The sequence below is a fragment of the Melozone crissalis genome, unplaced genomic scaffold (genome assembly GCF_028551555.1).
Source record: "Melozone crissalis strain CALT ecotype California unplaced genomic scaffold, PUWL_Pcris_2 ptg000027l_1, whole genome shotgun sequence".
Classification (NCBI taxonomy): Eukaryota; Metazoa; Chordata; class Aves; order Passeriformes; family Passerellidae; genus Melozone; species Melozone crissalis.
Genome location: NW_026535805.1, coordinates 48,126,887 through 48,152,048, shown reverse-complemented (window position 1 = coordinate 48,152,048; position 25,162 = coordinate 48,126,887). Strand labels below are relative to the sequence as shown.

Sequence of the window (25,162 nt, the reverse complement as noted above, 5' to 3'; positions counted from 1 at the left end):
AAGATGAGGGCCAATCAGGGAATAAGGAAGGAGGGGCTCAAGAACATATGAACAGACATAGGAACAAAGGAAGGAGCCAATAGAGTCTAACAGCTTTTTGAGGGAAACTTCTTCTGTTTCCCTAAACCAGGGAATGCCTCCCCAACATCTCCACACAGTACAGAAGAAATGGTGTTCAAAGTGAAACCAAACCCTACCTTCATATATACAGTGATAGACTCTGAGCTTGCTGAGGTTGTCTTTCAAGGACTGAAGGGCTTTTTATTATAATGCATATCTTGTTAAAATATCAATTCATGGATAATAGAAAAAATTCTAGAAAATTGATTGCTATGTCATTGTATCACAAGGGCCTTTCCAGGCCAAGGCAAGCATTTCATTTAGCAGCACATTCTCTGCAGCAGCAGCAGCTCAGCACTGAGCACGATATATCTGCTGTGAGCCCAGCAGCCACCTGAACCAGTGCTGCCTGCTCTGGGGCCTCTGTGTCATCCTCTCAGCTGTCCAAAGAGCTGAAATGGCAACTGGGGATTTTCAAATTCCTGACCTCCAAAACACCCTTCTTTTTAAATTGGAGCTTATCAGGCCTTGTCCAGCAAGACCCAAAGTCTCAGCAGTTTAAAGATTAAACAAACAACAACATCCAGCTGCCCTTCCCCTTGGCAAAGACAAACAAATCCATGGTTTAATGTACTTTAAAGTAAAAAAAAAAAAAAGCAAGAGTTATATAATTTACAACATAACTGCTTAAAAAAATTGATAGATTGATTATCTTGAAAAATTGACATGATTATAGTTGAATTTTCTTCCATAAGAGAACAAGCCATATTGTACAGCTAAAAATAAGGCAGGATAAAAATCTGTATATGGTTCTGGGTGGTTTTTTTCACATTTTATTCACACTTTGAATCTGGTTCTTCACTGACAAGATGATGAGGTTTAAGCCATTGCTAGTTACAATGTATGTGTGGACAAACACAAACTATTTTTATAGGAACAAATGTATAAGAAATTATTTTGCTGTTGATGCTGGAGTGGTTTTCCAGTGTGGTCTGTGCTTGACTGTGAACTGACTATTATTTCCTCTATGAAGGGCTGCTTTTGTGCCTCACTGCATCACCACAACCAATAGAAACTGAAAGCCCTAAAAGCCTCTCTAGGCTGTGGGAGCTGCAGGAGACTTGTCTCTCTTTTTTCCTTTTCTGACGGAGATTTTGCTCTTCTCAAAGTAAGGAGAGGCAGAAAAATGGATACCTTACAGAAGGCAGTGGATTTCTTCATCCACCACCAGACCACTCTGAGTTTCAGCATCGTGTCCCTGCTGACAGCTGCCAGCGAGCGCGTCTTCTCATATGTGGTGTTCAAGTGTCCCTGCAACTCTGAGAACCTGGTGTATGGCTATTCCTTTCTCTTAGCACCTGCCTTTGTCCTCTTGCTGCTTGGCTACATGATGAACGCCAGGACATGGCGCCTGTTTACAGGCATGTGCTCTCCAGAGAAGCATCCCCAATACTGTTCCTGGCGAACCTGGGCCCACTTCTGCCAGCTGTTTGTGCCAATGACAGCCAAGGCCTCGGTGGCCCCGCTCACCTGGATAGCGGTGGCCCTGCTCGGAGCCAACTTCTACGAGTGTGCGGCCAGCGGGAGCAACATGACAGCTCAACTCTTCTGTAAAAATAAAGGAAATTACAGCCAAGAGCAGCTGTACAAAATGCCTTGTGATGAGGAGTTAGCAGCAGCGATGTCAAGTGTATGCCTCAGCTTTCATGCACAGTCCCAGGTAAAGCCTCACTGCTCTTCTCCTCACACTATTGGGAGGCTTCAGCCCTGGCTGCTCAATGCATAGAGGTGCCTGCTGGGAACTGTAAACAGTCCTTCTCCTCATGTTATATAATATCAGGTACCAAAAGTACATGGCTAGCCAATATTCATTGGCAAAAAAGCAGCAACAGAAAAGAAATGGGTGTATTTTTACAGTACTTTCTGGCTTTGCATGTTTGCATGGTAATGGCTTGGTACTGTCAATTACAAAACCTCATGGACAGGAAACCAGCCTAGAGAATGGGACTTTGCACAGCAAGTTTTCTTCTCAATTAACTTAGACATGGTTTGAGTTCTTCTCTTTCTCTACTTTTATGTCTTTGAATACCTCAAACTTCTGCAGAAAGGCATTAGTTGAGGGGAAGCTGAGATCATTAAGACAGGGGGGAAGCTGATGTCCCCTTGCAAGAGAATGGTAGCAAGGAGACATCTGGAAAGAGAAACAAATAAGAACACCTTGTTTGACTATAAATCTCAATGCTTGAACCTCTTAATAATTTCACACTTGTATTCTAGAAGAATAGTTAAAATATATATCTGTCTTGTTAAAGTTTCTTGTGCTGAAAGCAAATTGCATGATCAAAACAGTAACACTTGTAGATTGTTTTTTGTTTGGTTTGTTGGCAACACTGCAGTTTTGTTTCTACATTTGTGTGGATTTTGTCTTAACTCCAGTAGGAAAACCATGTTTTGCAACTTTTTCTCAGGAAAACATTAAGAGTTGGTTAAGGGAGTTAAGTTTATAAGAGTTAATAATAAGTTCCTGTTTAGTACAAATGCCTATTAAAACAAAAATGTGGTTTTATTTGTTAAATACTTAGCATACTGCTTCTCCAAAAAAAGGGGGCAAACTCTATACCATCGATTTTAGATAGGATAAGAAAGGAGAAAAAACAAGGAAGCCTGACTGTTACTGACATTGCAGTAGAAACTAAAAGAAACATCCAGTCAAACAAAAATAGGAAAAGTGTGAGTGTATTTTTATTACTGACCACTATTTTTAATATCCAATCTACTTTCAACAAAATTAAGAACCAAAAAGAGCAAAAACTCCTTTTCACGTAGCACTCAATACTTTTTCATTTGAAGAAAAAATCATCCTGGGGTAAAAGAGCATGTTGCAGGATCTCTGCCTAGAACTTCTAGCTAAGTACCCCTGAGTAGAGGAGACACCAGCAATTACTAGGACACTTGGTTTTGATGGCACCTCTGAGACTTGTCTAAGGGTGTTAAAATGAGCTATAAAACAAGCATGAATTCCCATATCCAATAGTCAAATCTGTGTCCTGCCTACAACACATACAGGACACAACCTTTCCTCTGCGTTGTGCAAAAACTAGCTGTTTTTGCAGGCTTAGACATCAGGGAGAGTAACTACATTCCACGAGAACATAGCCAGCAGGAGCTCTGATTTGCAGCACAAAGCGCACAGAGAGATTCTGCACCCTTTGTACCAGAAATGTGACCACAACTGCAGAAACTGATGGTCAGTATATTGCCTTAAAACTTAAGAAAGCTGGATATAACTGAGTAAATCACTTCTGTCCATCTTCTCTTTTTTCGGTATTCATCCTTAATCTGACAAGATCAGCTGAGGGGTGTAGAGGGTCTGTATGTCTGTCTGAATTGCATGCATGGGATCCCCTACTTTGACAGCAAGCAGACAGTTACATGCACTCCAGGATTCTTTGCTTACAGTTTTCTTATTTTTTCAGTGTTATGTTCTGTACTTCTACATATGGCCATGCAAAACCACCAATAACATATATATCCTTTTTTCAAGCTGATAGGATGGTTCCTGATAGTCAACATCATGGCTCTGGCACTGATTTCAACATGTGTCACCCACTGCTTCTCCCCTGTCAGCTACCTTCAGTTCAAGTTCTGGAAAATTTACTCAAGAAAAGAACATAAACTCTTTGAGACCAAAGCCAAAGAACATGCAAACAAGCTAGCAGAAAGAAATACAAATTGCTTTTTTGAAGCCACTGACCCAGCACCATTTCCCACTCCCAGCAATGAAGACTGGCAGAAGGTTTCAGTCTCGTACACCTTTAATTCACAATCGCAGTATTACAGCGTGTTACACAAGTATGTGAACACCAACAGAGGCAACGACACTGAATTCCAGGAAGAAGGTCAGGATCTCAATGTTATTGAATTTGTGGATGAAGCCCAGGCAAGCGTTTCAGGGTTGTAATGAAACAAATCCTTTGCCATGCTAGCAGTCTTTTAGCCCTACTTATATAAGAAGAGTCTTATTCTCTGCTCTTACTGAAATCTATGCAAGCTGAAAGTGAAAGCTAATAGTTGTAATCCTCAGGAGATTTACTTTTTGCTTAAGTAGATTTAAAAGGCAGTTTTCTTATGTTGTTGTCCATTGAGAAGAGTTGTATGTAAAATAATCAACATCCACAAAGGTATCAGCACATGTTATGTCAAATTATTACCAATACCTTAAAAGCACTTGACAGGTGGAGTAACAATACCAAACCTTATCAAAGAGACAAAGACAGGAATGGAAGATTTGATCAGAAATTCAGCTTCGTTTTTTAGCTCTCTCTTTAAAATGAAGCTTTCAGTGAAGCTTAGAGCAAGCTGTAGATTAAAAAAATTAGCTTGTCTTGAGGGGTTAGGCTCATGCATAACATGGTGGTGTAGGTGAAGCTTTTATATTAACAAGCATTAAAAGTGCATTCATACGCTTAAGGACATTAAAAATCTGCAATCCATATTAGCAAGTAGTAATATTCTTATCAAACAACATCTTAGTATAATAAATAAAGATACAAGTTTTAAGTGAAAAATAATAAAGTTCATTTTTGTCCTGAAAAGCTGTTTTTTAATAAGAGAGCATTTTATGTGGCAGCAGCTCTGTGGCCACAGAGAGCAACACATAATTTTCCCAGGCGTTGTCCTGGGCAAGGCTGTGAGAATATCAAAGAAAAGAATGATAAACAATTCTTATCTTCACTTGCTGCACCTGTTGTTGTAAACATGTGGAATGTTATGTTTATGGAGATTTGTTTACCAAAGGGTGTTTCTTTAATTAGCCAATGGTGATGGTGTTTTAATTAAAGGACCAATTAGGTCAAACTGTATTGGACTAATTAGGTCAAACTGTATTGGACTGTCTGTAAGGGTGATGAGTTTCTTAATTAGTATAGTATAATAAAGCAATTGATCAGCCTTCTGGAATCATGGAGTCAATGCTAATTATTACCCGGCAGGGGATGCCATGCTATGACAGTTCTAGATATGTGAGTCAGATTGTTTGGTCCAGGCTGTCCATTTACTTCTCCCAGAAATTCTCTCTTTCTACACAATAAATTCAAAAATCATTCAGACAGGCAGGCAGGAAACCCAAGAATTTGTTTGTTACATTCATTTTGCAAGGAAGGAAGAAGGGGAGAGCCTATTTTAACTAGCTGAATGTAATGAATTTGAAGCTTCTTTCTCACTATAAACTAAAAATATAACACATGAAGGCAAAACCAGATTTAATTTTCATGTAGAAAAGAATTTTTTAAACATATTCATCACAGTCACTTATTTACTCAATGCTCTTTTCCTTCTGAGAAACTTGATGATTATGGAGTGACAGTGCAGGGGCTGACCTCTTAGAGAGCATCTCTGTAGAAAAGGGCCTGGTGTCTGGGTGGATGGCAAGCTGACTATGAGCCAGCGGTGCTCTGGTAGCCAGGAGGGTCACTGGTGTCCTGTGGTGCATAGAGAAGAGTGTGGCCAGGTCAAGGGAGGTGCTCCTCCCCCTCTACTCAGCCCTAGTGAGGTCACATCTAAAGTTCTGGGCTCCTCAGTACAAGAAAGACAAGGAGCTACTGGAGAGGGCCCAGCAGAAGGGCCACAAAAGTGATTTGGGTCTGGAGCATCTCTCTTATGAGGGGAGACTGCAGGAGCTGGGCCTGTTTAGTCCAGAGAAGAGAGGATTGAGAGAGGATCTTGTTAATACCTCTCAAAGGTGAGTGGAAAGAGGAGGATGCCAGACTCTTTTTTCTGGTGCCCAGTGACGGGAGGAGGAGCAATAGCTACAATCTAAAGCACAAGCAGTTTCACCTCAACATGAGAAGAACTTTACACTGAGGGTGGCAGAGCACTGGCACAGGCTGCCCAGGGAGGTCGTGAAGTCTCCCTCTCTGGAGACAATCCAGACTCACCTAGATGTGTTCCTGTTGGGACCCAGGACATTTCTCTGGCTGCTCTGGGTGATTTGAGACTGTGGCAGAGGGCTCAGAGACCTTGGCACAGAGCCAAAAACACCAGTGCTTTCAATTTTAGTCCATGGAAAAAATTACCAACTTTGTGTGAATATTTACAAGCCACAAGAGTTTGAGTAGAATGATAGTTAATTTGTCACAGGGTAAAAAAGTAGAATTTTGGGGATTTAGAATGGGGGTTCAAGAGGCAAGATGAAGGAATCTGGGCATGTCCTGTCCTTCTTCTCCTTCTTCTTGTCCTCCATCTTCTGCTGGGATGATGACACTTTTTGATTGGTTTAGAGTAGAGACAGACTGTCTAACATAGGTGATAGGTATTAGAAAATTATTGTAAATAATGTACACGTAGTTCTCTGTATAAAAATTAACACCACCCCAAGGGCAGTCAGTGTGCCACAGCCCAACCTGCTGGACAGATCTCACAGGTCAAAGAAAAAATGTAATAGATAAGAAAAATAAACAACCTTGAAAAGCAGAACCGATGAATCTCGACTTCTTCTTTAGTTGCAGGGCTGGGAAAAAAAAGACTTTCTAATACCTTGGGGGTCATCTCAACCACAGAAAACCGAGATGTTCCTGCGTCACCTGCTCTAGGTGACCCTGCCGTGTCAGTGGGGTCGGACTAGATGACCCTCAGGGGTCCTTTCCAACCCTAACAGTTCTGTAATTCTCTAAGAAAACAAGGACAGTATAGGTTATTCACTTTCAAGATAATAATAATTTTTAAAAAGAGAATATTTGGTTAGTGTTGTTGGAAAAAGTAAAAATGGCCATTGTGAATAAACAGCCTTCATTGTGATCAGCCACATGTACATCTCAACCAGCAAAAGCCCCACTGAGGGCTCTTGTACAGGCAGTGAAATCAGACAAACTCCACAACACATTTCAGCTCTAATTTAAAAAAAAACAGTAATAATAATTAAAAAAAAAAAAAACTAAAAAAAAAGACGGGGAACCTTATTACTAGTTATAACATATTGTTACATGTACATGTTGTCACTTCTTACTGGTAGCAGGTAACACCAGCTGGGCTGAGACCAAGGCTGCATAACAAATAATTTAGTTTTTGTTCCCTTCAAAATAGCTCACTTAAAGTGCCATTCTGCTATGACACCACTTTACCACACCATTAAAACAAAGGGAGAGAGATTATCATGAGGACTGTACAGGTCTGGTGAGAATGAACCCAAGGTAAGAGATGCCCTCATTTAGCATGATGAAGATGTAAACAGACTGAGGGAAAAATAGGAGAAGAAGGTACAAAACACAGTGATAAAATCAGACTTAACTTGGGGCTACATTGACCTTATTTGTTGGTATTTCAGTTTAAAATAAGTGCTTTGATGAGAAGAGGGTAAGGTGGCTTTGTGGGTAGGGTGCTGTGCTAGGACCTGCGGTTTTGTCCAAACCTTATCCAGACATCTTGCATTACACCAAACAACTTTAAACCTTTCCTATAACTTGGGTTTCTCTGAGGCTGCTCCTTCTCTACTTCCCAGTCATGTTGTGGTAACAAGTCCACTGCCAAGAGGAAGAATGCTCAACAGCTGGACGTGAAGGCCAGGTAAGAACAGAAAACACGACCACCAAAGAAGTTGTGTGGCAATCTCAGAATTTTAATTCCAGTTTCCTTAGGCAGGTACAGGTCCACAATAGCTACACATTAAATACATCATGCTTTTTCAGTTCGGTCACAAGATCAGTGCTCTTGGAGAGAGGCTGACGTGGAAAGGCCCATAGCTTGGTGAGACACAAGCACTGCTGTGCCTGGAGTGTGCACAGGACTGAGCAGGAGTGCCAGCAAAACTGCATCCTTTATGGATAACCACACATAGCCAGGGAAATAAAGCACCTCTAGCAGACATGCTCTGAAATATTACTAACAAAATGGGAAAAGGTCATCAGCTTTACCTGAAAACAATTGGTATACAGACAAATATTTAGCACACACTAAATACTGAGATAAAACTTCCATCAAGCTCGAGAGCCTGGGTATGTGAGAGGGAAGGGCAGATAATTTCATTCTTTTTCACTGATATCTGTGCCACAACAATTAACATTGCTCTCTCCTGCCCTGCCCCTCCTATTTGCTGCCCTGCTTTCTTCACCTTTCAACCAGCTGACTGGTGCAGCTGACTCAGCAAAGACACTTTTACCCTGTCTTCTTCTAAAACAAAAGACACAAAATATCCCCAGGCAAAGGTTTCTCCCAATATTTCTTTCATTTGTTCCTTCTGTGCCTTCTGTCTTCAGGCTTCCTTAAAAATGTGATTCCTATTTCTGTCACAGCATCCCCCTTCAGCCTGTCCTGGAGGAAGGACACTTCTGCTGCTAAGTGAACCTGGAAAGAATCAGGTCTGATTAGTTAAGCAAAAAAATACCTGGTTTTCCACCCTCCTAATGAGCTTTTTTCTCTCTCTTACCACAAGAGGACCCCCTTTCCCAGGTTTCATAGGAAACAGATATCTAAATTTTTTAAAATAGCTTTCCCAACTAAGCTAATACAAAGGAAGTTTATTGACACTTGAATTTATATAGCACATTACCCTTCTCCCCAGTGCTTTGCTTTCTTCTGAGACCCTAAATTGCATACTTAATGATTTTGTGATCACAGAATTTCCTAGTCTTGTACTAAGAGTTATGATATAATACTTTTGTTACCTAGTCTTGTATCAGATGCTCTTGATTCTGAGACTGATGTATGTACATAACACCACAGGATTGAGTTTTTTGTCTCTTGAAATATAAGTTCTATGCTGAATCCGATATTGACAAAAAACATAAAGCAGCCCAAAAGTAATGTCCCTGAAGAAGCTCTACACGTCAGAAATTTTCAAATTGTGCCCTTTATTTATTTCTTTGCAAAACCTTAAACTTAAGAACAAAATTTGGATTGCCATCTGATACACTTCTGATGCTTTGGTTTTAACATTATGCTCATCCATACTTTGTTCTCCCTCTCAGCAGATACCACAGTAACCTGAGACTATTATTTATCTTGAGGTATTTGGAAAGAATCTGGGATGATTATTACTGGCTACAGCTGTGCAGGGAAGTGTGACAGGGTCCAGGAGCAGTGGAGGAACCCAACATGCCCCTCTGTCCCTCCACTTTAAGTGTTACCTGTCTTCCTGATCCCACCTGGCTTCTGCACCCAAGTCAGCCACTGAACAGACTGAACAGCCAGGCAGGGACAGTGTGGAGGTGAGATAATCCATGTGCTTCTCTACCTCAGGATCCAGGATCAGCCTTGTCCTCTTTTATCTAGATATAGTCATTTAACCTGAGAGGTTAAACAATACTATATTTCCTACTTTTATCTGAACAAGTGATTTTGTTTTCCTGTGCTTCTGTGAACTAACAAAAAATGGAGAAAACAGATGTGCACTTCTTTACCATTTCCAAGGCACCTCGAATCACCCCACAGAGGAGGTTACAATAGCAGAGTGACGCTCGTTCCGCTGGCAGCTCCTCCACAAAATCCACCAGTGGGTTTTTGTCCAGGATTAAGGAGAATTCATTCCCTGTGACACTATTGCAGCTCACACTAGGGGTGACCCCAAGATACATCTTGAAAGCAACCTGCAAAAGAATGAAATTCTGCTGCTTAAATGGGTTGCGTGCAAACCAGAGGTGAAATTTTAGAAAGAAGCATCCTGTAGACCAATTTTACCCCAGGAAATAAGGGGGCAGAGCCAGACAGGCTAGAAATCAAAGTACATTTGTCTCTTCTGTGATCAGCTTGAGCCAGCAATGCAAATCTAGAGCTGTGTGATGCCCCAGGAAAACACAACAGAGAGCTGCTCTTCTTTGAAGTTCCTACATTTACAACTCCACACAAAGTGGTTTTACTGTTATCACTCATCTGCTTTCAGTCATGTCATACTCCCTTGGGACCATTAGCCTCTATATTAGGTCATTCACTACTTCACCAGCAACTTTTATAATCACAGCTCAAGATCTCCCGCAACTCTGATCTCTCCATCTGCAGTCGCTTAAAAAAAAAGCAAAAAAAACAACAAACAGCCCACCGAAAACAAGGCTTCCAAGACTGCAAACTTGGTCACACAGAGCACTGCCTGCTGTCTTCCCGCGCCGGGTGGATGCTGCTGCGGATGTGCCACATCTGGCGTGCCAGCGCTCCGCAGCAGTGACATCACGGCGCTATCTCGGCAGGGCGGGGAGAGCCGGGTGCGCCTCCTCGGGCAGCTCTGCCCCGCCGCACGCCGCTGCCGACCGAGAGAGACCGGCCCGGCTCTCGCCTCCCCAGTGAGTACCAGGGATGGATGCGTTCCAAACAATCCTGAAGTTCTTTATGAACCGGAAAACCGCCATAGGTTACAGTTTTATGGCGCTGCTGACAATGGGAGGTGAACGTGTGTTTTCTCTTGTTGCTTTCAGATGCCCTTGCAGCAACGAAAACTTCAGGTACGGTTTGGTATTTCTCTTCTCGCCTGCTCTTGTTTTGCTGGTTATTGGATACTTCTTGAACAGCAAGACCTGGAAACTCTTTACAGGCTGCTGGGTGAATCCCAGGAAAATATTCCCCAGAGGGAATATCTGCCATTTCTTTTACGTCTTTGGACAAATCACTTTAAATGCTCTGGTAGCCCCAGTGATGTGGCTGTCCGTGGCTTTGCTCAACGGGACTTTTTACGAATGTGCCATGAGTGGCTTGAAAAATCCTGCCTACTTACAAGCAGTTTGCCACAGCAAATCGGAGAGCTGCTTTGAAGAGCTACACAAGGTAGCCTGTGACAAAAGCTCCCTGCCCTTTTCAGAGAGTGATGAACTGAAAAGAACACTTCAAGCACAGTCCCAGGTAAGAAAAATGATAAACAAAAAGCATTACTGTACTGCTGCTGTGATTTATCTGTGGAAGATCCTGATGTCAAAAGTTTTGTTAAAACTGTTGGCTTCATGTAAACAATGTTTTGGCATTCAATCAATCCATCTTTTGGTTCAGTTTGAGCTGTTCCATATTTCTTAGGGGTCCTCACTGATGGCGAGGTCAATAAGACCAGAGAACCTAAAGCTTTATTCCTGAATGGAGATTGCTCTAAGGAGGGAAAAAAACCAAACCCAACTGGATTGTTTTGGAGGCTGAAGTAACAGATATCACTGCATTAAAGGGGTCTGTCCTATTAAAAGATTCATGCCACACTCTTCTTTTTTAAATCATTGTGATAACTGTAGGTTACTAACAGCAGAAAAATACTGGAAAATAAGATTTGTGAAATATCCTTTGACTGCTTAAATAATGTGCTTCTATTTGTGTTCCTCTTTTTTGTGATGACAAATGTAAGCATGTTTTTGTCCTGCTTAGAGGAAGTGAGAAACAATAAAGCAAGCAGATCATGCAAAGCTGAGATCTTACTACTTTCTACAGTATTTGTGCAGTACAGTTTTGCTCTCTGCATTGTAATGCAAATAAATTCAGAGGCAAAAAATCAAAACAGTGGAGAGAATAAAAAGAAAGCTACAGAAAAAGGAAAACACTCTGTGGAGCCAGCAAGTTTTTGTCAGGAATTGTATCCATCTGGAGCAATTTCCTTTCCAAGGGCTGGTTTTATTTTTAAGTCCTCATGCAAATAGGACAAAGACTGCGCTGCAGACACAAACAAAACAAATTTGTTTGTTAGTGTTAGAAGGCAACAACAGATAATGCTTGAGACTTTAAGTTGTATGTATAGGAAATACTAAAAGACCAGGGATTCAGTATTAGCATGAGAATATATGAGTTCATTTTCCAAGCTGCAAGAAAGTGAAAAACTGCTAAAAAAAACGATTTCTCAAATACCCATAAAAATCGCTAGTCAGTACAAAGTGATTGGGAAACATAAAGGAAAGCTCTAACTATTGTTCTATACCAATTCCTAAGAATAGTTGTTTGTCAAACTTCTCTGTTTCACAGACTTCCCTGAAGAAACTTTCTATATTACATCAGCTAAACACAGATTTTTACTGGTGGTTTTTTTTTTTTAACATCAGTGCAAGAGTTCACATGAGAGTTCACTCTCCATATCATCACCATTGGAGCATGGGAAATCAGTTCCAGTTCTAAAGCCTCTGAGCCCTAGAATATTTGTCCCACACTGGAACTTCTTCCAGTTTTTGAAAACAAGTTTGTTTTTTTTTAACTTGTCATAATGGATTAGACAAGTAAAACTTGTCTTGGCCATTGGCTAGGCCAGTGGTACAAGGCAGGAAAAATTGTGCTCACACTGCTGCTCTTCTTAGGGAAGAACATCCCACAATAACTGGTTCGAGCACATTTTTCCATTCTCTCCCCTTGCTGAGGAAGTAATTATGGAAGTAGCTCTTTGAAAATGTTCTTGACAGAATTTCGTCCACATCTGAAGCTGCTACAGAAAAAAGGAGTTGAGTGATGCTGGTTAATTATGTATTTGTTTTGTTGGAGGTTTTTTTCTAATAAAAATAATTCAGAAAACAAAACATCTAACAGTGGTCACAGTTTAAAAGGCTGGTTGATCTGGAACAAAAATTACTTGCCCTTTTTGGTTATGTAGTTCTTCATGATTCAAAATTAGTAATTCTTGTGGGGTGGTTTTATGTAATGCTTTCAGGAGTTAGAAAACACTTTACCCTTTACCAAAGATACACCAAAAGGAGCAGTATTGAGAAGCCTCTATTCTGATGGATTTTCTCTTCAGTCCTGTCTTGGTTTAAAAAGACAGGTGTCAGCTAAGGGAGGCAGGAGGCTTCCTTGAAATGGAAAATGTAAACCACCTCCCTACGAATTATTATAATTTATTAATTATAAATTAAGGGGCTCTTAGGCAAAGATATGGGAAGAGGAGTAACAGTTCTTTACTAGGAAAATTAAAAATAAAAATGTAATAGTACAAGAAAAGAAAAGAAATCACCGACGGAGTCAGAATACAACTTGACACCCTGTGGGTCAGGGTGTTGGTAGCAGTCCCATTAAATGGTGGCTGCAACCCTCCTGCAGTGACAGGTGTGGTTCTGTTGAAGCAGTGATCCTGTAGCAGGGTCTAGGTTTTCTCTGAAGGTCTGGTGGCGGTGTAGATGGGCAAGGTCTTCCCCTGGGAATCCAGTGGGGAAGACAGTTGCTCCTCTGGGAATGCAGTGGGAAAGGCTGACTGTGATGTTCCTAATTTCAGATTATATCCAGGTAGGAATGCTTGGCTCCTCCCTCTGGGCAGAGCTTCTCACAATGGGGTGCTGTAATGTTTTATCAGACATGCAGTGGGACTCACTGGCCCATGAACAGCAGATATCCCCCAGAGGGAGGATTGGTTGTGGAAGAGATAAAGAAAACTGCCCAATTAACAAAAGACAACTGCCCCACCTCTAACAGATGGGAATAGAAGACACATCCCCATTTCCAACCTAACACAAGTCCCCATGTGGTTGTCCCACTAACATCAGGGCCAGCACCAAATGCAAACAAAGTGTGGTCAGATATTTGTGATTCAAGTAGCATTTTCACTTGGGTCTTTTTAACCTGAAACTGATTTCTTTTGCCTTCCCAGATTTTAGGTTGGTGTGTGATAGTTACCACAGCTCTCCTCTCCCTGCTAACCACCTGCTGTGCCAGCTGCCAGTCAAAAGTCAGCCACCTCCAGTTGATGTTCTGGAGAGTGTATGAGGGGACAGAGAAGGAGCAACTGGAGCAGATTTTCCAGCTGTATGCCACCAAGCTGAGCGAGCGAAACCTGAAGTGCTTTTTTGAAAACAAGGAACCAGAACCCATTTCCCTGCCAGCTTTCCAGGCATGGGAAGATGCTTCCCAGCTCCACTCTTTCAGCAGCAGCAAACAGCACTACAGCACGATTCACAAGCTAGTTGAGGAAGGCCAGAAAGGAACCAGTGAGGAAAGAGAGACAATGCTGGACCTTGCAGACAGAAGGGAAGTACCATAGACCAAGTAGATTTTCAGCTTTTTTTATATCTTGTTAATAGGCATATTTCTATCTGGTTTCATCTCTATGTTTTCTTCACAATGGCCTCTTTCTTCTTCATCATGTTTCCTCCCAGTTAGTTACTTGCTCCAAAAGGATGGAATGAAATTATTTCCCTACACGAGTGAAAAGGCTGCAGTACTCCACAGCACCCAGGGTTCACGTCACTAGGTCAGCATCAAGAGCTCACAGTACAACAAAAGGAGTAATGGCTTCTACAAAAGGGTTTTAGCAATATGCTATGTAAAATGTGCTAAAAATGCTATGTAAAATAGTGTGCTTGTCCTATGTAAATCTAGAGACTGTCAACAAGTAAAGTCATTTCAAGTGTGTGAATATAATAACAAGATACGTGTGCCTTTCTGACAGCCAACACACAGAAAGTAAAGGTTTTCTGTCCAGGTCATTTCCAGGCCAATTGCAGGTACAGCCTTGTTTTGAGGCACCAGCAACCCCTCAAGGCTTCTCTGCCTTTGGATATTTTGCCTCTGTAGAACATCTCCCTGTTATCTGCTCCCAGTCTAGACTTTTTCTTTGAATGGATATAAAGTTCTAGTTTTCAGCAAGTTTCAGGCACTGGGTCAGCCTGTATTGCTCTGTAATATTGTTGTTTCTGGGCCTGCAGCCAGTGTACAACAGAAGGCCTGGAAGGAAAGTCCACTTTTTAAGACAAGAAAACATTTTTGCAGTAAACTGACTTTCATTTTTTTTAATATCCTTGGAAAACATGGTGTCTGGAGCAAGAAGAACCTGTAGGTGAGGCAACTGCATGGTCAGTGCCTCTGACAAACACATTTCACCCCAGAGCCCTGTGCTTTACGTCACTCACTTGGAATTCATCACATGGCTCAGGGTGGTCAGAGTATTCGCAAATGCTGTATAAAAGGAGAACAAAATTACTTTCCCTGGGGTAGCTGGGCAGGCTTTTGTGCAGCATTTTATTGCCAGTCTCTCTGAGTCTGCAGAGAATCATAGTTTGGTATGCTTGAATCATGCTCTTCTCAACAAACCAGGATATCCTGCCCAGCTGTTCTCATACTCATTTGGTTTCTTCAGCGAGTAAAAACATCTATATACAGACCATCACTCTTTATGAAATAAAACACAAGCACTAATTCAACTCTCTGCTTAGAATATTCTTCTTATGTTTTCAAGAACCTGTGACCTTTGAGACAATGTTTTAAAGTTCTTTCATCCCAGATGACCCACTTAGCAGCATACTTAAAACATGTTATATGCTTAAATGAGCCTGCTGCTGCTGAAAACACAGATGCAGCACTGCCAAAATGAAAGTCACAACAGCAGATGTATGACACTGTGCCTGGCACATACACCAACAATTTTCTCCCCAGGAACCTCTCCTCGTACAGCATCTACCTACTTCCAGGCTGTATGACCCCTCCTATTTCTCTGGTTTTATCTTTCCTCATGAGAACTGCCCCAACTTCTTCTGTCCAGCCCCATTTCAACCTCCTCCCTGCATACAAGGGGAGATAGAACACCTCCTATCAGGACAGCCCTGCTGCCTGGGCCAAACTTCCCTTTCCAAAACTGTCTCTCCACCTCCTTCCTCAGAAAATGAAAGTAAGTAGGGATGCAACAGGGAGGACAGCAAGTAGGTTAATGAATTGGTCAAAGAAATACAGGAAACAAGTGGGTTGAGGTAAAGATAAGGCCTCCAGTGTGATATAATAGCTGGGACACAGAGGCAAAAGCACAGCTGGTAGAGGGACAAGTAGGAGGACAGAGTGATCCCACTTGGAGCTTTTGGAATCCTCTTTTCCCTCTGCAGAAAGCTTAGGGCTCTGCACCTGAGTAGCCCAGGCCATCTCAAATGGCAGCACTTCCCAGCCCTATCTTCTGCTTTATTGTGGAGAGGCAAATCCAAGATGAATTTCCCTCTCCTCCTCCTTGCCTGCTTCATGTCTGCAGGTGGCTCCTGTTGAGAGTGTCTCCACCCCTGAGAGCAGCTGCTGAACACTTTGTGCTGCAATGTGTGCCTGGTAGGAGCCCGTCTCTCCCTGATCCCCATTCCCAGGGCTGTGTGACCAAAACGCCTGTGGCTTAATGCAATTTCCATGTGGATCCTAGAATACTTCTATGAAAACAGACTGAAAAAAACAGCCAGTTTGACCCTCTGTTTTCAACTGGCATGGGTTTGAAAAATTTAACTTAGTCCTTCAAGGGGCTATTGCAAAAGCTGCTTTCTATCAACATTGTTACTGAATCCAGCAGCTACCATGGCAGCTTAGAAAGAGACAGAATATTGTCAACACTGTCCAAAACAAACTGGAGAGAGACAAAAACACCCAACAAATAAAACCAAACAGCAAGATCAAAATTTTCTGCTGGAAAATTTAGATTTTGCATTAATTCTGATATCCATCAAAATAGCAGTGTACAAGAAAAAAGAAACTTCTGTTTAATCTTCTGTGCTCTGTCTCTTGGTTTAGTCTTTAAATCTCTTAGCTCTTCTTCCACTACACATCTGCTGCTCCATCAAACTTGAAGTGTTTGTTATAAGAATAAAGACTTTTCAACCATGCTAAGCCCTCATATGCTCTCAATTTAGTTTCAGCTGTACTTTGCATGATGCATCTGTCCAAATTCTATTGTTAAAAATTCTTGTGTAAAAGAGAACTTGCATGGAAACTATGCAAAAGAAGTAGCTGGTTTGCAATGGAACACCAAATTAAGGCCAAAATGCAAAGTTGTAAACTGAAAATTATGAAAATGTCTTGGCAGCAATAATAATTTAAGTGCATAGATAAGCAAATCAATGAATATAAAAGATTTTTTGCTTAAAACCAGGCTATAACTGAATAGCAACTACTTTAAAATTACCATTTACAGCTTCTCAGAGTATAAAACAAAGGTCTTTTCAGCCTTAGTGACTCCAAAAGACTAGAAAGTAAAATGAATGAGGTGGCTTAAAACATGCTTCCCATAAATCTGTCTCATTTTTACCCATGAAATGGAAGAAAAAAGAATATCTGTTTAGACACGTACGTAGGCTTGCCACCAAAATGATGCCCATATAAAGTAAAACCTCACTTTTGAAAATGTTGTTTACAACACTTTGACATTATACATTGCTTAATGAGAAAATAAGATCTAAGCAGTCTGAATTAAAAATGTATTCTCTGCCCTTTCTCAAAAACGCAGCATTCCATCTCTCTCAAGCAGCAAGGATAAAAATTGCTAACATTTTGATGGTGTTCAAACACAGAGCACCTAGAATTACTGAAATATTTAGGAAGTCACTAATTTTCAGTCCCTCTACATACTACTGGGGACTTTTCACTTCCAAACTTTTTATGTAAAAGTCACGACACCAAGTAAGTAAGCACGGACTGTTAAAAATATAGAAACCATGATTTCAGACAACATAATAGCAAGATTAATGAAGGGCCAGAATTCATCTGCTTAAAAGGGGAAAGGCAGCCAAAGTAATATTTCTGCTAGCATACTTTTCATTCTTAGTATTTTTCCAGTCAGTGTTTGGAAAGAGGAAGATATATTAAAGGTGTTGCCATCTCTTGCTGATTCCAAACTTGTCTTCTGACCTTTTCTTTACTCTCCACAGTGCAGCACTTCAATGTCCTGTTTACTGTCTACCACAGTAGATAACCTGCGTATGCATTTCCCTCTCCCTGCAGAGATCTGAAAACCAACATTTACCAGCTTCATAAATTCTGTCAGCATCTGGCAGCCCTTCCAACTGGCCATAAATCAATATACAGAGACCTGGTGTGTCAGCACCTTCCATGACACAGGGAAGGACTTTTCCTGTCCCACAGCCCTGGGCAGGGGGTAGCATGGCTGGATTACTCCATCCTTTGTTATTCCCCTTGAGGGAGCTCTCTTCAAAGACCTCTGGAGATGGTAATTTCCTGTGTTCACGGGGTACGGAGTGTCCACAGTAAAGCCCATCTCTGCAGCCACTGCTTTTCAGGAACAGATCTATCCTTAGGCACTGCACTGTTTAATCCAGCAGTGGAGCCTGTGAGCCAGCACCAGCTTGCTGTGGAACAGAGGGTATGGTCAGGCTGCTTTCATCTCTGGCACAGACCAACACCTCCTGGTGCTAGAGAAGGTAATATAAATATTAGATCTAAAACCAGAAGCTGTTTTTTGCAACTCATTTGATCAGATCAATAACATCAAGGTCCTCTGAGGAGAAATTGAATTAAAAATTTGATTTTGCAGGATTATAGAGAAAAATTATCAAAAAAACCCTAATCCTCAATTATACTTAGATCCAAATTCTGAATCCCATCTTCAACATTACTTCTTCAGCTGGGCTTTGTTCTTAATATCATTCCTCAATTGGTTTCCATTTCTTAGCCCAATTTGCCAGAAAGCCTACATTTACATGTCCTGTTTCATCTCTTTTTTAAATTCAATCCCAACTGTAGCCCTGCCAAGTCACAGGACCAACAAGAGAAGACAGTGAACACCATGGGAACTCAGTGTAGAAGGGCTCATTTTGGCTCCCCATCAAAACTTGTTGGCCCTTCTCCAGGCCAGTATAAGTCAACAGTAAAGTCCAGGGTTTGCAGCCTGAGCTAGTGGTGGAAGTTTTAAGCCCCCAGTCACTGGTTTAGGTGCACCTTTCCTCCAGTATTTATTTCTTAATCTGGGAAGCTGGCTTTGTAGTTCTCATTTTATATTTTTTTCCTTTTGCTTCATCTCTTTCCATTTCCACAGGGAACACCCACAGCCTGATCTTACAGACTTCTTTGTTTTCCAAAGAACTGAAGAATAATAGCTATGTTAACAGGTGGTTTGGCTTTACCTACTTGAATTGCTGAACTGCCTTAATTACTTTAACTTTGAACTGGTTTTACTCATCGTCAAACAGATTTATACCTCTGAAGACTTAATGCAGTTAAGTATTTAAGCACTTTCTCCTGGCTGGGAACACTCCTGCTGAAGAGTTAAGGAGATCATGTAAACAGCTTCATGATTCTGAGCTAAAAAGTTTGATAGAGTATTTGCAGCTCCTTACTGGGTCACTTTAGACATGTTTTGTTGGTATGTGTCTCAAACAAATGTGCTTGAAGATAATTTAAAACTTGTTTTGCCAAAGAAATGTGAAAATAATGTCTATATCACATTTTGCCTCAGAAATGTTATACTCCTACTACAGAACTCCTTTTAGTTTGCTAAAAATAGTCTTTCAAAGGGACAGCATGTGCTTTAATGTTTGTCCCAATCATTCCAAGTAATTTTTTACTTCTCTTAAAAAGTCTCTTTGGAAGTATAAGATGCAGAGAAACAGTGTCTTTTCCATTGTTAATTTCTCACTGCACTTTGCTGTTGAATACTATGTACTTAAGAATGAAGGTTCAACTGCAATAATGCATTTGTAAAGAAGGGAGCTATGAGGAATAAAACCCAGAAAACCAGGTATCTGACATGTATGTGAAAATAAAGTACCAATACCACCTGAAGAAGAATGTAAAAGTGAACAAAAGTTTGATTTTGCAGCCTGGTATAATATTTTAAATGAGGCAGTGTATTTTAAAACAGTGATTGAAATGCTGCTTGTCTCATCTGCTTCATTCAGCTGTCTTCACCATTTCCAATGGATCTCTACCCCAGCTTAGCTGCTTACTGGGAGCAACTTTGTTATGTACTCTTATTTAAATTTCTCTTTGAAATTCCCTGGAATTCTAACTTGCCAGTGGGGGAGAACAGTCTTTAGAAACCTGTGTCTTTGTTGTCCGACAGAAGTGTGAACAGCTACTCAATAAAAGGGAAATTTCCATCAAAGTGAAAGTACATGCTCTGATTTTATCTTTTTGATCTTATTATTAGATTTGTGGGTTGTCAGGAAAATGTTTCTCTCATTTTCCTTTTTTACAGTTCTTCTTTGCTACCACTGAGACTGCTAATTTTGCAGAAAATCTTGCACCTTATTCTTAATATTAAAATTTTAAAGTAAAAAGATATCTAAGGTAATTATGGCAACAATGAGAAGAGACAAATGGCAGAAGAAAAAATATCGAAATTTAACATCTGTATGAGACAGTTAAGACTTATGCTCCTAGGAAGAGAAAAAAGGAAGGGAATACATAATTTTAAGCTAAGATCACTGAATCTGATGACGCTTTAGAAAATGCAAATCTTATTTACCTGTGCAATCATGTCTGCTGTTTCAGAGTAACTACGGCACTTTTTCACAGCTGAACGAGCCAGAAAGTCGTCAATCAGCCTTATGCCAATGCTGTATCCCCTGAGGAGGAAACAAGGAAAGGCAACATTGTCAATGGGGAACTTCTTTCCACCTGCCATCTCCCTAATGCGTCTCTTGCACTTCCTCAGCAAAACAGCTGCGTGATCCTAATTGAGGGACTTAATGACAACACATTTTGCTGGTCTACATTCTTCTTTATACCACATTTTACAGCACAGTGGGACTGCTGTTCCTGTAGTCATTTAAGGAATCATACTTCCTTAAGTTTGATAGTCCTGGCAAGGATGATATGAATTGTCTACACAGTTTGCACATTGTCTATACGTATGGACACCAATCCTGGGCACCCTCGTTGCAGCATTCAGGTGCCATAGGAAATTCACTCACACCTGATCTCTTTCACTTTCTCCTCTTACCTCTTCACATCATTTATCATTTTTTCTTCATAATTACCTGTTTGTCTTTTTTTCTAACACGTTATCTCCCTTCATCTAACTAGCTGACAAAAAAAAAACCCCAGAAGTTGTTAGTTAACACATGTTACCAATAGGTAAAGGCTTTATAAAGGTAGGACATTGGAACACGGCTCCAGCCTGTGACTCAGGCTAAGTAGAAGGGAACTATGGTGACTTGGCTGGAATAAGGGTAGAGAAATGTGAGAGATAAGAAGTGAGGGATGTGAGACGTGCTGTGTGACTGCCACATGCCCACATCCTGTCTGCATTGTGGTGTGTGGTGGTTGGTTGACTTGGGCTTGCTGTGCCTTAAAACTGTAAACTGGTAACAGGTTAACTGCTTAAAAAGGCTGGGGTTTTGGCAATAAGGAGCACTCCTTTGTACCTGCCTGGGGTCCCTGCGTCGCTCATTACCACAACAAATGCAGGGTTCTTTTACACTGCCATGTTCATTTTGTATTTAAAATACTACAATTAAAAAACAAAAAACTAAACAAAAAGGGATGGAAGATAATGGAATTTTTATAAAACAAATATTAATTTAGCTCTGACACATTAACAAAGGTCAATAACTTCTTAGTTTGCAAAACAGCTGTGACTCCAAACATTTTCTGAAAAATGGAAAGGCATCGACACAAACATTTTATATGAATGGGTACTCAGCTCAGAAATGTTTTTAGGAAATTCTTCATTCCCAGTTACGTGGATGTTGGCAGTGTCTCCTTGTTTGTTGGGGGCCCTACACCCTCAGTGAAGCACCCTGAAATCTGTGGAGTTTCTTACTGGTTTGTGTACAACATCTTTGGCTAGAAGACAGTGAGCTGATGACAAGACCAAAAAGAGGATTTGGCAGTGTGAAGATTAAAATTGCAGTATGTCATGTGTCTAGAAACAATTAAATATTTATCTATTGCCTAAGTATCAATAACATTGGCAAATGTGTCATCAGCATTTAGCAAGGTATGTATTAGTGACATACAAGACCACTCAGATACATTTCAACTTTTATGCCCTAGATTTGCAAAGTCAAATTAATAACAGACTGGTAAGCAGCTACTTGGCAACTGTACAGTGAAAAACACCCTTCTCACTACAGACTATATATGTACATAGAGAGAGAGAGATCATTACACTGCCCCCACCTGTCACAGGTCTGCTGAGATGTGAGGTTTCTTTGTGAAGCTGGGCTGTTTCATAATCACAGAAGTAAAGAACACATTGTTTTAATGAAACCTATCATATTTTGATCAAGTCCTCCTCAAAACAAAAAGATTTTATAGAAACAACTGCAATAATGAAAACATAAGGAGCAAAATCTGTCTCCACATCTTCCAAAACTGCTCTCTAGTAATTTCTACCATGGCATCATTGAAGAAGCCTGTGCATATTTTAAATGTATGATTTTCACCAGATCTGAATGAGAGATGAATACAAAAAAAGTATCTGAGGGATGTTATGCCTTATAAGTTTGTGAATAAATTACTTTTCTTTTTCCCAAACAACGATTTTTTTAAAATTTACTCTCGTGAACAGTTATTGGACTACAGCTAGATTACAAACTTTCAGGTTAATAGTAAAGTGATAAGATTATTCTGTCCACTGTGATTTCTGTAAATCCATTTTGTATGTCCCCTTTGCCCAGAAATATAAGCCTAACTGTTTTGCCAAAGGCCTTATTATATGTTCTTAGTGACCAGCTAAAAAGTTGCTTCTTGCTGATTCTCCATTATATTGTTATTTTTATGGTAGCAATGCCTAGGAATCTCAGTCAGGATGACAGGGCTTGTAAACATTGGATCTTCATTTTCCAAGGAGGTTATCCATGTAAAAAATTCACCTTCATTGACATTTTGTGCCATCTTACTCATTGCTGTATGGTCTTTTAAAGGTGAGAGGCTCATTTGTCCCTAACCCAGTGAGGGACATACGATATGAAATTTAGACTATTATATTAATAATTAGCATAACTAAAGGATCAGCAAGGAACAAGTGTAAGCTATGAAAACAATCCTGACACTTTTCCTCAGAAAATTAAAAAGCTAATTGTTGATCTTAATTCACAAATTAGTGTTGTTTCTGTTGACAGAATATTGAACCTTTTCCCTGTCTTCTCTATAACCAGAGACAGAATGCTGGAACTTGTGAGATAATAAACAAAAAGCTGAAAGGTAATATATATGTAAACAAACAGCATTATGGATAAAACTGAACATTTAAAGCAGTACTTACATTCTATCTAAACAGGCATTGACATCTTCATCTTTCTCATACTCCTTGCACAGCTGGGCTACCAAGGCCCCATATGTGAGTACAAAAAGTTCTCTGCTCTGTCAGAAAATAAAAAAATCAAAAATGAAGCAAGATAAAATCCAACTCTTCCATGTTTTAAAGCTGCTGCTCATTAAAAGCAAGTGAAAAATAACATTTAAATCAATAAAGAAATTTTTGTCCATGGATGCATAATCACTGAAATCCACATTTCAAGCATGACAGAATCTATATTGATCCTCACTTGAGTTTGTAAGGGATTTTGGTTGTCAAGTACGATTTCTTGGTATACTCAGAGTTACTATTATCAGTAATTCTTGCATCTTGAGTGTATGTAAGCTGGATTGACAAATTCTGTCAAGTGCCATCCAAGAATAATAACAAACAGCAGCAGGAAAAGAGGCAATGAGCTATTAATCCTTCTGCAGTAGCACAAAAATTCACAAAGGTAGAGTTGATCTGAGTCAAATCATTAGCTGCTTTCTCTAAAAAAGTAAAAAATAGATAAACATTTAGCTCAGAATAATGAAAAAATAGTATAATTCAGGACAAGGGTAAAGAATAACAACAAGATGAAAGGGATGGTGAGGATTGCAGCCCCCATGGAACATGGAGAGCAACTGAAGATACCAAAGGTATATCTCTGTACTGGTCCTTCCACAAGCACTACTGTGAAGTCTTCAGGTGTGCAAAAATTTGGAGGAGAGTTTCCTTTTCTCCCTGCCCTGTCAGATCACATCCATGCACTGCAGAACTGTCTGTATTTAGCAGGAGAAGCAGCTGTCCTTTAAGTTAGAGATTGGGTTGACTCTTACTAAACTTCTTGGACAGCAATTAATTAAAGTGCTATAGCCCTCTGTCATGTGGTCAGATCAGTGCTGCTTTTTGTCTTTAGCCTGTGGAAAAATAACAGTGAATACCAATAAAAACAACAGAACAAATCACACTAGCAAAGTAAGAACAGCTGGGTGGAAAGTTCTGCGTCCTTTGCATCAGAAGTTTGGAGTTTAATCAGTGTTGCTGTTTTAACAAGTCACTGTTCAAAATCTTAAGAAGAATCATTTTCCAAACTTATTTTAGTGATAACTCCTGTTTAAAAAAATATTCTACTCTTGGCCAAATTCTCAGTAACAAATGTTCAATGGAGTAAATGGATGTCATACAGGTCCTGTATTGCTTTGTTATTATTGTTCAGTAAAAAGTCTCTGTTGCAACAAGAAAATTACCTCAGAGAACTGACTTAAGCATAACATATCAATGTAATCAAATTTATCAGCCCCATTTGCAATCCATTGGAATACTTTTTGTCTGTAAACTTAGGTATATTAACTGTAATTTTATTATACTCTTCTATTTGTTTTTCAGTTTTCAGGAGACCCTCTGTCCTCTTTTCAAAAATTGATACAACATTGTCTTAAATGGAATTTTTCCACTGCCCAGTTCCTGTCAAAAATCACCATTCACCATAGAGAAAGCCCTAAGGCTCTTAACTCCTGAAGAAAGGTTTGCTTGGAGTCAAACCATTCAAGCATAGAACAGAGATCTCCTTCTCTCTGTGTTTCATTGCATGGCTATCTAACCACAGAGGTATGTAAACTTACCTGCCATTTATATCTTAGACCATAAATACTTGAGGCACTTAGACTTCTGTTTCTGAACAGATTGCAGTCTCAGAAACTTTGTGCCCCTCTTTCCCAAGCCTGTACAGAATCCCAGCAATAGGAATAGTAGCCATAAATGCTGCCAGCAGCTCTGCTCTTGTACCACCAATCTTACCCTTATCCTTTCAGTATTTTCAGATTGTTCAGAAATAGGAGAGTATAAAATGCATCAATAAAATAATAAGTTACTCTTTCTCCATGCACTATTTTAATAACACATTACAAAAATCTCTTACTATTTTGTGGTTCTCTTGCTTTCTTCCTGGTGACCGAGACATGCTGCTTGTGTAACTCCTGATGTATTTGATTGTCAGTTTATATCTTTTCTTCCTCAAGCAGCATAGTCTTCTTTCAATCCTCTTTCTCTTCTCTTTTCTCCTCTCTGCTCCTCTGTCTTTTGCATGAGATGTGTTTGCTGCAGTCTGTAATGCTGCTGATGCTCCTCCTATTCTCTGCATGCACTGAGCCCTTTGGGAGGAATTTGACTGGCAACAGATCTGCCACTGTCCACAACATAAATAATCACTCTGCCCTTAGGAATGGTTTGTAATCAAATACACAGCTAGCACACATG

At 40.2% G+C, this 25,162-nt stretch overlaps 3 protein-coding genes across 4 annotated transcripts; 2 read left to right on the top strand and 1 right to left on the bottom strand.

The window, feature by feature from the left end:
* Positions 1 to 1,246: 1,246 nt before the first annotated feature.
* LOC128938697 (calcium homeostasis modulator protein 6-like) lies at positions 1,247 to 4,021 on the top strand. Its single transcript, XM_054279040.1, has 2 exons — positions 1,247 to 1,780; positions 3,605 to 4,021. Exons 1-2 carry the CDS (start codon positions 1,247 to 1,249, stop codon positions 4,019 to 4,021), a joined length of 951 nt encoding a protein of 316 aa, XP_054135015.1.
* A 4,256-nt stretch (positions 4,022 to 8,277) lies between these two features.
* TRAPPC3L (trafficking protein particle complex subunit 3L) lies at positions 8,278 to 25,046 on the bottom strand. Its single transcript, XM_054279855.1, has 5 exons — positions 24,825 to 25,046; positions 22,889 to 22,986; positions 20,144 to 20,243; positions 9,453 to 9,638; positions 8,278 to 8,397 (listed from the first exon to the last, which is right to left on the bottom strand). The coding sequence occupies exons 1-5, from the start codon at positions 25,044 to 25,046 to the stop codon at positions 8,278 to 8,280; spliced, it is 726 nt and encodes a 241-aa protein (XP_054135830.1).
* On the top strand, positions 10,282 to 23,036 carry CALHM5 (calcium homeostasis modulator family member 5). Of its 2 annotated transcripts, XR_008483201.1 has the most exons (4): positions 10,282 to 10,878; positions 13,574 to 13,968; positions 22,746 to 22,827; positions 22,942 to 23,036. XR_008483201.1 is itself a non-coding variant. In XM_054279853.1 (2 exons), the coding sequence occupies exons 1-2, from the start codon at positions 10,339 to 10,341 to the stop codon at positions 13,961 to 13,963; spliced, it is 930 nt and encodes a 309-aa protein (XP_054135828.1). In that variant the 5' UTR covers positions 10,282 to 10,338; the 3' UTR covers positions 13,964 to 15,018. The 2 variants fall into 2 exon arrangements, 1 of the variants encoding a protein (XP_054135828.1); XM_054279853.1 differs by lacking the exons at positions 22,746 to 22,827; positions 22,942 to 23,036 and having other exon boundaries at positions 13,574 to 15,018.
* Positions 25,047 to 25,162: the final 116 nt, after the last annotated feature.

Bases quoted from the DNA above. Each gene is read 5' to 3' on its own strand.
- TRAPPC3L (XM_054279855.1), bottom strand. From the start codon at position 25,046: ATGCAGAGAATAGGAGGAGCATCAGCAGCATTACAGACTGCAGCAAAC. The intron at 22,987-24,824 runs GTAAGAGATTTT...ATTTTCTGACAG, and splicing joins AGCAAGAGAACCACAAAATA to AGCAGAGAACTTTTTGTACT. The intron at 8,398-9,452 runs GTAAAGAAGTGC...GATTCTTTCCAG, and splicing joins TTCGAGGTGCCTTGGAAATG to GTTCACTTAGCAGCAGAAGT.
- CALHM5 (XM_054279853.1), top strand. From the start codon at position 10,339: ATGGATGCGTTCCAAACAATCCTGAAGTTCTTTATGAACCGGAAAACC. The intron at 10,879-13,573 runs GTAAGAAAAATG...TTGCCTTCCCAG, and splicing joins CACTTCAAGCACAGTCCCAG to ATTTTAGGTTGGTGTGTGAT.
- LOC128938697 (XM_054279040.1), top strand. From the start codon at position 1,247: ATGGATACCTTACAGAAGGCAGTGGATTTCTTCATCCACCACCAGACC. The intron at 1,781-3,604 runs GTAAAGCCTCAC...CCTTTTTTCAAG, and splicing joins GCTTTCATGCACAGTCCCAG to CTGATAGGATGGTTCCTGAT.